At 39.5% G+C, this 12,789-nt stretch overlaps 1 protein-coding gene across 6 annotated transcripts in view; it reads right to left on the minus strand.

Annotated features, from left to right (window-relative positions):
* The window catches only part of ZMYND8 (zinc finger MYND-type containing 8), a 48,951-nt gene extending 36,618 nt beyond the window's left edge, over positions 1-12,333 (minus strand). For 2 of the 6 annotated variants that reach the window (XM_054516633.1, XM_036395439.1), the window contains exons 1-2: positions 12,259-12,333; positions 2,335-2,405 (exon numbers count right to left, since the gene is read on the minus strand). In XM_054516633.1, coding sequence (XP_054372608.1) covers positions 2,335-2,405; positions 12,259-12,272 — 85 coding nt within the window. In that variant the 5' untranslated portion in view covers positions 12,273-12,333. Of the gene's footprint in view, positions 1-2,334; positions 2,406-7,286; positions 7,358-11,172; positions 11,312-11,853; positions 11,945-12,258 lie in introns of those variants that run through there. The other 4 variants (XM_036395444.2, XM_036395440.2, XM_036395442.2 and 1 more) reach the window with 4 other exon arrangements.
* Between the last annotated feature and the right edge of the window lie 456 nt (positions 12,334-12,789).

Raw genomic sequence — 12,789 nt, forward strand, 5'->3', positions numbered from 1 at the left:
GCAGAATAACACTTTTGAAATTCTGGTTTGTGACTTCTCTGCTGCAGAAATACTTCACTGAACTATCAGAGAAGCTTGTTTCAGTCCCAATAACAGGAGTCCAGAAAGATTCATTACACCAGGCCTGCATTGTGGCCAGCTCTTGGAGATGACATTTATGATTCCTTCATTTTCTGTGAGAAACTGTCTTTTCAACTATTATAAAGTTATATCACTAATTTACAGATTAGGTTGGGTATACAACAAAGAGAAATAGTTTACAGTTAAGTTTAAAGAGTTCTTTATATCCCACATTCTTCACTGGAAAAAATACAAGCCTGTAAGGGCTTGGAGGTGGGTGGTTGTTATTCCTGTCCTTGGAGTGGTGCTGGCAGGGGTTTTATCAACATACATGTTAAATTTAACAAACCAGCTAAAGCAAATCAGTATCTAGTTAAACAAATATCAGTTCCCTTATTATTAAAGTGATTCAACACTTGCTAAGTTTTATCTCTACTATGGTGATACAGAAATGCCATTTACATCACTCCCACTGCTATTTAAAGGACTAGGAGAAATTCTATGCATGGACCAGTGGCTTCCACACATTACAGCTTGGGTCAACCTAAACCAGCACTGTGGTGAGACATCAGCTGGTTCAGGGAGTCACAACAACAGTAAACAGTATGAAAACCTGAGTCTCTTTCTGCCAGGTGAAATCCCTCTGAACCGACCACTTCTAATTGCTAAGAGCCCACAGTGCAAGGGAAGCTGCAAGATCATGTGTGTGAGAAGGCTGGGACATGACAGACTGAGCTCTTCAATAATCAAGATATTAAATCAGCTCACTGTCCTAAAAAGCTTCACCTTAACCCTACTAAACAAAAAGCAAAAAGTTTTCTGTGGGCTTAATTGACTGAAACAACATGAGGTCAGGGCACCACTAGAACTACCATGAGGAAATGGAAACTCTTTGTATGGCCCATACACCTGTTTGTGGCTGTTTAAAGCACCAGAACCAAAATGTAAACATCTACATAAGTATATATCAGATTTTTAAGTGTCTTTTAGACATTAATTAGAGTGACATAAGTAATGGTTTAGCTCAGTTAAGGCACGAGGAACTCTTATTAGTACTAGAAAGTGGGCCAGTGTTTCTAAGGAGGAATAAAGATGAGATTTCATGGGCAGCTAAATGTATCTAACAACCTCCATTGTCTGTTATACCAAGTTCTTATGTTATCAGACTCTTTCACAAACAAACTGGTCACTACAACAGCAGAAAAATGTTTCAGCTTTTAAGTTGGTTAGAAAGTTCAAGTGGCTGGGATGTGACAAGCGCCACAGAGGAAGTAACTGGTGGGGTGCAGAGCTGGGAGTTCACCCCAGCCAGTAGCAATCATTAAAACAACAAAAACATTTACTTTCTGCTGGCTTAGAAAACTGAAATACAAAGAAAAGTAAATATTGAAAGCAGTCCAGTGGTGGAGACTGACATACAAGATCAGAAGGAGAGAAGGGAGAAAAAGCCAGAGAGAAGGGACAAAAGGAGCTCATCTATCTCTTCTGAGGTGTCAGATCTCATGTACTACCTCACCTAACCACACCATGAGAACTGAAAGAAGAAATTTACTGTTAGTACAAATAAGACCTGAATCCAATTTTATAACCATGTTATGCAGCCAAGCTTCCTCATTAGAAAACATGCAGATGATCTGTGCCATGCCTTCAAGACAATCCCACCTGCACTTTCAGAGTTAAGCAGACTTGGGAGCCCTGCTGTAGGAATGTGAAGAGTAACTGAGTATGTGCCAGAACTTTAAAAGGATGGTAGTAAATATTGCTGCTGTTTTTTAGAGAAATGGCTTTCAGGTAAACTCAGCTGCAAGTACAAAAGGAGATGGACAGGAATGAATGTCCATGAAATGCATACTGCTCAGGGGATTCATTTCTGTGGAAACAGAAATGCTACTGTGATTCTTTATTCTTAGAAAAAGAAGAATTCATTACAGTAGGAAATACTGCCTTAATAGTTTTGCTGCTACTACTACTTTCTCCTGTCTTGCCAATCTAGAAGTACTATTTTAAAGGAAGCCATGATAAGTGATTGCTGTTTTTTGGTTATTTAACCTTAGTTATTGATAAACCTGAAATATTTGCGTGTGTAGAGTCAATACATAATGAAAACCAAGAAAAAATTAAAACACTTCCTAACATACACAAGTCATTGTAAAAAATACAGTGAATCTTGAGTCTCCCCTCAAGAGTAGCTTTGTGGTAGATGACACATCTTCACCACCCTGGTTTATAAATAATTGTGTTGTAGAACCTAATTGAAATATTCCTCCTACTCACCTTTGGATCGAGTGGAGATGTCCATCCCCTCCACCACCTCCTGCTCTGCCTTTATTTCCTCTTCAGCCAAGCTGCAGGATTCAAAAAGGTGAATTAGAATACTTTATGGACTGTATTAATCCCATGACTAACTTCTATTCATTAAGTTCAACCCAACACTGTCAAACACAACTACATTAAAATTTCTGATGGAATGAAAGGTTTGCTGTTTGCCAGAACTGCATTTGATACATTGATCAAACCACAGTGAGAAATAATCCAGGTACACACGTATGCTGCAAGTTACCAAGCACAAAAATTACATTTTTGTACCAAAGACAGTCCTGTAATATGTACTGAAGATTATGGCAATGTATGTGTGAACTATGTGCATGTGACAGACAAACAGGAATTCTGTTCCTTGCAGCTTCTAATCTCAGATAAAGCATGTGGACAGATGCCAGCCAACATTTAAATGCTCATCAGCCTTCGTGGACAGATTAGCTGAAGTAACAGACTTAGCAACACAGAATAACTTGCAAAATTAGAAGGTAAAATATAATTTTTAAAACAAATAAAAAATTTTGAGTATTTTGAACTAGACTGTATAACAGAAAACTGAATATTTACAATTTATTGACAATACAATTCCACCAATTATTAACTGTAAAGAGTAAACAGTATAGAGTTGTTACCATTCAATCTTACACAGCCACTTTTCATTTGCTCCAGACAGGATGAAACTATTACAAAGTACATCTGACTTGTGATATCCTACTTGTGATATTCTAAGTGATGCCATTCAAGAAAACAACTCAATCAATTTGGCTTGTTAAGTTACTTTGGGGAAGGAAGATGGAAGGGAGAGGAAAAATGAACATAATGAACACAGAGTTACAGAGCAGTTTTGAAGATGTGACTACCCTAGATGAAAGGCAAAAGAAAACACAGGAGGTTGAAGCAAACCCAAATTCAAAATGGAGACAAATGGGGTTCTGGAGCTTCAGGCAGGTATTGCAGTGTCCACCAGAGCACAGCAGCCATGAGGGATGTAGATCCTCTCCTGTACAGGGACAATTTACCCTTCAGTCTGTTCATGGCAGTTGTTGCTGATAACAGTTTGCACTGATATGGCAGATTATGAATTTCTGCTGTTATGGAGTGGGCTGAGGTTCAGCCACCCCAGCTCCAGGGACAGGGCCAAGAGGGCAGCTGGAGACCTCTGGCTCAGCCACTGGGTATAAATCTGCCTGAGATATCTCATCAGAGCTCGGATGCAACAGTGAGGACTTGGTTACATTTACACCAGAGAAACTCTTCAGCCTGACAAACAGTTTATATTAGCAGGAGTTTTGTTACGGGTAGAAGTTAAAAGAGATTCCTTAACAAAGTAAAACTTAACTCCAGAAGGTGTTTTTAGTTTGCTGTTTGACAAAACTACTTTTAATCAACTGTGAGCTACTGGGGAGCTGGGTTGCAATTCCTTTCACAGTTCTAAACAGTACAGTTATGTCAGCAGAAATTTTATATACAAATCAACCAATAGATGGAAAACCCAAAGCTGAGAAGCACCCCAAATGCCAGAAATCATTATTCTTTGTCATAAGCTCTTTAAAGTCACAAAACACTGAAGGGAAGTTCTATTCTACCAGCATCTACCTCCCAGCTCATGGACTACCCTGATCATTTCAGGAGCAAGTCAAGGCACCCATGGGACCAGAATTATGGTAAATGTGTAGCACAGTTGACTGTAACACAATGCTTCTCAGATTTATTTTGCATGGGCAGATTAAATGCACAACACAGCCAACCATACTACAATGCTCACACATTTACTATGCATGGGCAGATCAATTATTCTGCACATTTGTTACACCCTTTCCCAGGAGCCTCAGCATAGAGGAGCTGGCAGTGGCCTGCAGACACCAAAACATTTCATGCACCACTTGCCTTTGCCTGCTCCTCTCCTAAGCAAAGGGAAGGGATGGGCTCATGGGATGGGTGCATTGTTCTCTTCCAATGCTGCATTGGAGGTTTTTCCTTCCCCTTCCTCTTTATAAAATCCTATTTCAACATTGCCAAACTGTAACAAACCCCTTATTTTTAAAACATCATGAATATGTGACCAATAATGCATACAGGTAAATATATATTCATATCCAGTATTTCTGTAAGACTGGAGTAATCTGGCAGTGCACATTAACTGCTTTAAAATACAGGTCCAGTTCCAGACACAGACTAGGACATACAAGGCTTTACAAGACTCAGGTTGAACACTTATGCTCATTTTACATAGGCTGCTACTAAAAGGAATAGTTTCCCCAATCCTTAACTTCTTGTTCCAGAAATGATGACCATTTTATCCAAATCAGTTCTGGAATGTAACTCACTGTGCAGCTGGACATGCAGAAAATGGGAGAACCACACAGGGAGAAAAGGGCAGCTTTTAGCAGCTCACATCTAAGTTACATTAAAGCAATCATAATATTCCAGACTCATCCAAATCTATCAGGTCATTTTGTTTAAAACAACCTCAGGGGAACATGGTACAACATGAAAGACACAGTAGTTGGCACAAATCACTATTACAATCCAGAGAGTTGTGTGTGAATCCTGGCTGAGAAATGGGAGTGATGGATCCATATGGGGACACCATAGCAGGAACTGCTCCCACCTCCCTGACCAAAGCACCAGGAGATGTTTCAGACTCAGGGAGGATGTTCTGGGCCCCTGGGCCCAAAGCCAGCACTGCAGGGGGTTACAGGGCAGGACTCCGAGCCATTAGTGACAGCACTGCAGGGGGTTCTCAGCTCAGGATGTGTTCAGCTCATGTAACAGCCTAATTTAGGAAACTGAGTCAGTTTCCTCCATCACCCTTTAAAGTGCTCTCGCAATAGTGCCATAAACAAGAAAAAAAATCTTCAGAAACACTTGTAAGGTGAACAATGTATCTTGCAAAACCTTGATACAAAGAATCATGGAATGATACAACGGCTTGCCTTGGACAGGACCTTAAGATGATTTAGCACCAAACCCCTGCCATGGGCAGGGATGCACACATCACATAAAGGATGCCTGAAAACAGCCTTCCCAAAGATTTTAACTATAAATGAGCAGTCAAAACTGCATTCTCCACTTGATAGCAAGGTTCTCCACTTTCCTCAGCAATGGAGGAGCACATTTCCCTATACTCACACAAAATCCTGCAATTACCTACTACACTATGAAACCTGAGCCTCAGAGGAACAGAGCCATCTCCAGATTCTCTGCAATTAATTAATCTTTTAAGGGCACAAACATTTCAGTATATAAGAAAACCACAGAGACTGTTCTGAGAAAAAAAAAATCCCAATGTTGGAGAGGAACAGTTAAATAAAAGTTGTTAGACACAGCTATAAAAGACACTGAACATTTACAGCTCTTCAAAAGCATCTCCCATTGCTTTATTTGCTGTAATGTATAATGACTTCCACAGCATGACATTGTTGGAATGTTGGCAGTGATGACTGCAGTGGTCATCTTTGAGATTCAAGTTTATACATACCAGCAATTCATAGCAAGTTTACAGTAACTTTTTTAAAGCTGACATCTTTTCGCCTTTCCATGCTCCACCAATACAAGGAAAATTCTGAAAATGCTTTATAAAGTGCAAACTTCCAAATGCAGATATTAGTAAAAGATTTCCAATTAAATAATTCAATAAAAACAGGTTCTTAATCAGCTACCTTAGTACTACCCACAATAAAATAAAAGGAAAATTAAGACCAGCAGCAAAATAATTAAAGATAAGTATCTCATTCCATGGAAACAATTACTGTGTGGTCAAGTAGACTATTCTAGAGAGTTTTATTTTGAGAATTCAGTTTTGCAAGGCTCAGAGCAGCTATTTCAGCCAGCATGTGTTACTGTCATGCATGTATGAATGGGATGCTCTGAGGCTGCAGATCAGAAATGATACTGGAATATACTCAGTTAAGTACCTAAATGAATACAACAAATAGCTTATGTAATTTTGAAAGCTACTCTTATTTCCTCATTAAGATGAATGAACACAGAGAAACACGTTTTAAGAACACAACTGAAATTTAAGCTTTGCCAGTTTCCCTGTCAAATGACCAGAAAACCAATTAATCATTTAAAACTTCCCTACTCATATTGACAAAACTTGCAACAACAACAACAAAAGTTTGTTTTCCAAAATGTTAAGCTAATTAGTTTCATACAAACTAGCTTAGCATGTCTGAATAAGGGTAGAAGGGGTGGAGGTTATTCCTTTGGAGAGAGTTGGGCACAGAAAGAAAAAAAAAAAGATTGCAAACATACAAGATTTATTGTTACTTAGGTAAAAATGGAAAAATAACTCAGCTGCCTATTTTTTAAATATTTTCTCTATCAAACTGAAAAGAGGGTGGGGTTTTTCAATATAAAATTCAGGCTTTCAAATTTCACATCCCTGAATTATATACTGACTTTTCTGTTTATGAAAATCATTCCTTTACTAATAGTAGTACTTACCTGAGAAAATGTACATATACAAGAATATATAAGCTGCTCTAATCCATAGTAACTACAAAGAGCAATTAAAAGTTGCAGATGAACTACTGCACCTTGACATTTAACCAAGAAAAACTGACAGATATGGAAAACCACTCGAAACAGCTAATGCCCACATACACAATCCAGATCTACATCAGGGAATAACACATGAATTTCAGATCAAGAACTACATATTTCTGGAATTCATTTTTCCTTTTAATTAACAGAAAACAAAACAAATCTGGTTAAAGACTATAAGCACTAAAACTGAATTTTATCTTTAAGATTATTCCTGCCTATCATGCATCACATTTGTGAGCAGCAATTCTAAATAATGATTCAAAAAAAAAAAACTGCATTCAATAAAAGATTTAAAACCAAAAACCACTATTTGCATGCCATTGCTGAATAAATAGCAGCTTTGTATGAGCACTCACCTATAACAGTCTCTTACTCATCGGTAGCTATGCTATTTATGCAGGGCTCTTAAAATGGCGTCTGCCAGCACTGCACTGCCTCACTCCTGCTCTGGAGCTAAAATGGTAGCACTTTGTTCAATACCAGCAGCTCCTGTTTACACAGCAGGGCAAGATTCAAAGCCAGCATCTAAATATCAGAAATGGTAAAGAAGGACCAAAGGACACCTGACATCCGAATGTTTAACTAAAAAGGCACAAGATAGGGAGATTTGTGAAGTCACAGGTTACTAAGGAAATCACTCAATTTTAGCTTCACCCTCCAGTGTGAGCACCTCATGTTTTGCATTTCCTTTTGCAGAATTCCCTGCAAAGTGCTCCATGAGTATTAAGTAAATAAGACTGTATTAAGTAATTAATTTACACAAAAGGCTCATTCAGATATCTATGTACAGCAATGTTTAAGCTGATTACCTGTGATAACAAGCAAAATAACTATTTTTCATTTAAAGAACATTTCAGTTCTTTTTAAAACCTTACTCTTATTCGGTGTCCATTTAAAATAGCTGCACAAAAGAGAAAAATCAGGGGAGGGAGGGGGATCCTTGGTGCCACACAGTCATCTTTAAGTCTATAAACTATACAGCTGAGGCCCAAGCAAGGCAACCAAATAGCTACAGATTTTAGATGCTACAAATATAATTTGAGAACAATCATGCTTGAAAGTAAAGGTTTATATCAGCTGAATTAAGAATGGTAACAACCTTTTACAGCATGGTTTTAACCTCACAGTGTGAAACACAGATGCTCTGACAACAGGCAATAAAGGGTTAACATGAGAATGACAGACAACTACCAAATACATGAAACTCACTTCCTATGTAGCTTTGGCTAAATTAGTCTTTAACCCATGAACACAAGACATGTTTATTAACAAATGTATTGAAATTACTTTCTGAATACAATTTAAAGGGCCAAGCTTGATGGCCTACTGCTGGTTTCCAGTCTGCAGACCCCTCCAAGCCAGTGTGCCACCACAAAGGGGTTTCCAGACAATAACCAAGTAAATCAAACCTAGTCTAACAGGCTTAAAGTCACTCTAATGGGATTCATGTGCCCATGGGAAAAATACTGGGGATCCACAAATAACAAAATTTGAAAACTGCTGTCTACTCCATTTCATATCGGCAAAGGTTTTGTTCAACTTTCAAGATATTTAGGAAATTCAAATTAATACCTGAATTTCAGACAGAAGAGAGCTTCTACTGAGATTTATCTCCCTTTAACTAATTATGCTGGAGTAGTACCACCACTCTGGAAAACTGACCACCAGCTATCCTTTTCAGCTACTGGATCCACAGTAGCTGGAAAGTGATACAACACAATCCACTGGAAAGCAAGGCAGAACAGGAGAAACAAAGCAACAAAACCAGAAACAAAACAAAACAACAACAAAAACCTCAAGCAAAAGTGATCACAAAATGGAAGACAGCTCAGGAAGATGAGCCAGTTGAAGTTTGTGGACATGATATGAAGGGCTAAATTTGTAATGTAATCTATCTATTTCTGCTTTTTGAGCATGAAGTTCCTTTCATTACATGCTCCCTTAGTAGCAACGTAGGTTTTCTGCTACATTTCATACTCCTACCTACTGCGAGGGGGGGTGACTGTTACATTTGGAGTGGTTTATACTCTGCATTTTTTTCATTTCCAATATGTTAAGTAGTGTCATTTGTTTAAAGAAATTACTCAGCTTTTCCCTAGCACTATTTAGCTTCCAAGTAAAACAGTTTGCCTGCAAAGAATGAAAAAGGCATGTAGCTTTTAAAAAGCTACTGTTTTCACCATGATTTATAATCCAGATCACTCCTTTGTTTTCCCCCCACTCCATTCTTTGTCCAGTTAATTACAAAAGTAACTGGATGTTGGCACTAAATAATAATGCCTAATCATATTCATCCCGGGCAATTCAAATTACTCTCTAGTAGCCAGAAAACTTACAGTGTAATTATACGATTAACTGCTAGTTATAATCAGAATAATGGCCATTTGCTCCAAGCTGAATAAACCTCAGCTGCATTGCTTCATACATGTCCTGTCTAATTGTGATTGTAACAAGATCCAGGCCAGTAAAATCTTGGGGGGAAAGCATACGTGCTTTTTCCCTGCATCTGTCACTTAAAACAAAAACCCACATTCCATCTGTCCTGAGCAGAAAAAAACCAGCTTATTACGCAACCTAGGGAAGCGAGTGCTAACACTGTACCTTGACAAAGCACCAAAAAATGTATACATCTGAAATCCTTCAGCCTGGCTGAATTTGCTTTGCTTAGATGGAACAAAGATGGCAGAAATTTCCAGAAGGCCTCTCTCAGCCCTGCCACTGCAATTGTCAATCTTTAACCTGCCTGCTGCGGCAATTGGCTCCGGCGCTGGCGGAGCAGCGCCATTGGGCTGAGCCGAGGCACAACGCTGCTGTCTCTACCTTGCCTCAGACATCTTGCTGCAATGCAGACATTTGTTTTTTGTGAACTATAAAAGAATTACACTCCAGTGGTTGAAAATAGTGAACTTTTAACAGACTCACGATGCTCCGTTTCATTACATGCACGAGGGCAGCTCACACAAATGCGCTTCACTGTCAGCAGCGTGTCTGGAGGTGCAGATTTGAAACAGATCCTGGTTTAACAAAACCTGTGGGAGCCATTTTAATACAAGCTTTCTGATTGCAGATCACTTACCCCTGCTTCCTCACATTAAACAAATATTATGTTGTTCACCCTTAAAGGCTGAAAGTAAACTGCTCACATGTATAAACTACTACCAGGAAAATTGTGTCCAAATGTAATTTCTATATTTTAGCAACTGAAGAACAAAAACCAGAATAACTTCTTAGCTATGTCAGCACTTTCATGTATGCTGAAAAATGCATTAAAATTGCATACAGAAATACTATCACATGAAATTCAGTGGTACCCCAGCAGTATTTCAGGTTTCAAATTGAACTAGACATTCTTATAATCAAATCCTAGGGGACTGGGGGGGTGGGGGGGGAACATTGATGGGTGGGGGGGGAAGGAAAGCTTTTAGCCAAAGTGAGATAGTCAAAATAAGATACTCATACTGGTAAACAAATAACCAGAGGTAAATTGCTATGTTAAAAGAACATTACCAAATATATGGCAAGGGTCTATAAAAGTTTGCATGCCCTGTGCCTCAGCACAGTCATTTATTTGCAAAGCCAGACAAGCTTTCAGTTTTTCCTAAAATAACGAATGTGTATGGACTGTTAAAACAAGTGCAAAAATTACATTAAAAGCACAAAAGAGCATCCTTCCTCTGCTTTTGTAACAGCCCTGCTGATCACTGAAAAACAGCTTGCTCAAACAAGCATGCAGGCGCTACAATTAAAATGTTTATAAAGAGCACAAAATGTTTCTAAATTAGTTATAAACCAAGCAAGCTTATCTGAGGTTATACTTTGTATAGTATCAGAAACATATGCTCATTAAGTGTTATTTACTTTACTTCATAAGGTCACTTCATTGCTGAGCACTAGCACTTTCATCACACCCGAAAAGCCCAAGGAACGGTGAAAACGCACTTTACCCTGCAAACATGGCAATTAATGATCTAGGAGCAAACAGCAAGTAGAATATTTTTCACTGGCCTAAGGTAAACAGGAAGTAAAAGCTTCAAAATTTAGAGACAAATTATCAGAAAAACAGTGCATTCAAATAGAGCAGTTTACATGTACAAGTCCCTTAAAATGGACGCTAAGCAAATCTGATCTTTTATATGACTAACCACTAACATCACTTCATCTACTGCACTGACTGACCCAGTAAAAACAAAATGTTTGGAAAAGTATTAAAAATGTTCAGAGAGTAGCATGCTGCTTACTTACCAACTGTTCAAGCACCCATCTCATTTTTCCAGTTAAGGAGATACAACAGGCTGGCAAATTTGGGAATTGATCAAAAAGGAATTTCTTGAAATAATTACGTAGCATTTAACCAAAAGTTAAAAAAAATAAAAGGGAAAAAAAAGCCCCAAGAACGAACAACATGTACTACTGTCATGAACCACACATGATTTTATATCTTCTGGACTCCACAACACAGAACTGTGGCTGATACAATGTAAAACAAAAAGGCACAGATAAAAGTTGCATTAGTTTATTTGAACTATGCAAAACAAGAAAGCTAACAGTTCAAAAACATTTTCCATAAAGCATCAGATTTGTAAACAGATGCACTGCTGCGTTTTACTGAGCAGCACTCCATTTCCAAAATCTGCAGCATAAAAACTCCCTTTTAAAGGAACAAAATATTAACCATACATTGTCCCTCGGAAAGAGAAAAGCGTTGTATTAACTACTCCTGCAAGAAAAAAGGTTCAATAATCATTTAAAGTTAAGATAAGCTGCATAAAAAACATGATGCAACAGCACACCACCACCTAGGCCCAATATCTACAATCTGCCATTAGCACTTTTTGCTGATGCCTAGGTTTTCAAAAATCCCATATTTTCTCAGAGATAACTTATCTTAGCTGTTCCATTCACTGTTTAGAAAGGTAAACTTGCCTGTTCCTCTGTCTGCCATTATCCCTGCTTGACTCCCTGTAGGGCAGTTAAATGCATCTGCTCCCTAGCTTCCATTTTCTCTCCAGCAGGCATGTGACACAACAGACAATAGTGCTGGCAAACTGCTCAGAGACACAAACCTCCTTTGGAATACCAGGATCTTGATAAACTCTAAAAACACCATCCTCCTGTGAAGAAGTAGGCATGCCAAGGCTTTGCCAGACTGTAAAATAAAGCTGTGGCTAATGGCTACTAACCATGTGACCCAAGAAAGCAAATTTAAACAGTTCCAACTTAATATAAGTGCTGTGGTGTGAGTTTTGCACGAGAAATCACAGAGAATCACACTCTCAACCCACAACTCATAGGTCTTAGAGAAAAAGCAATGTAAAAAGCAAGGCTTACCTCTGTGGATGCATTGTTAACACAGTGTTATGTCAATACTTATAAAACATGGAGGACAGGCTCTCAGTACTCGGGCAGGGAGGGCTTGGCACTTGGGCTTGATGATCTGTCTTCCCCATGAAAGCCGCCCCCGGATTGGCTGCCCCGGCAAATCCGCATGTAAAGCGCCAGGGGATTGGCTGAGACACTTCCTGAGCGATTATCTTTGTGCGGCTCCGGGAGCAGGAGCCATCCCGGGCTCGGAGCAGGCCGGCGCGCTAGGCCCGGCTGCGCTCGCCACCGCCGGCCTGGCCCCGGCCCGGCCCCGGCCCCGCGCTGCCCGCCTCGGGTAAGGGCCAGCACACCGCCGGCCCCGGCAAATGGGCCCCAGCGCGCCGTTTGTGGAAGGCAGCTGGGTGTTCTAAACGCGAAGGAGGCACAGTTTGCCCAGGTCGCAGGAGCTGTTCTTTTGTTTGCTCGGAAAGCGAAATTCGCTTGGCTGGGGCTCTGCTGGCCGGGAAAGCGAGGCCACAGGCAGAGAGCAAAACTTAC

The sequence above is a fragment of the Molothrus ater genome, chromosome 17 (genome assembly GCF_012460135.2).
Source record: "Molothrus ater isolate BHLD 08-10-18 breed brown headed cowbird chromosome 17, BPBGC_Mater_1.1, whole genome shotgun sequence".
NCBI lineage: Eukaryota > Metazoa > Chordata > Aves > Passeriformes > Icteridae > Molothrus > Molothrus ater.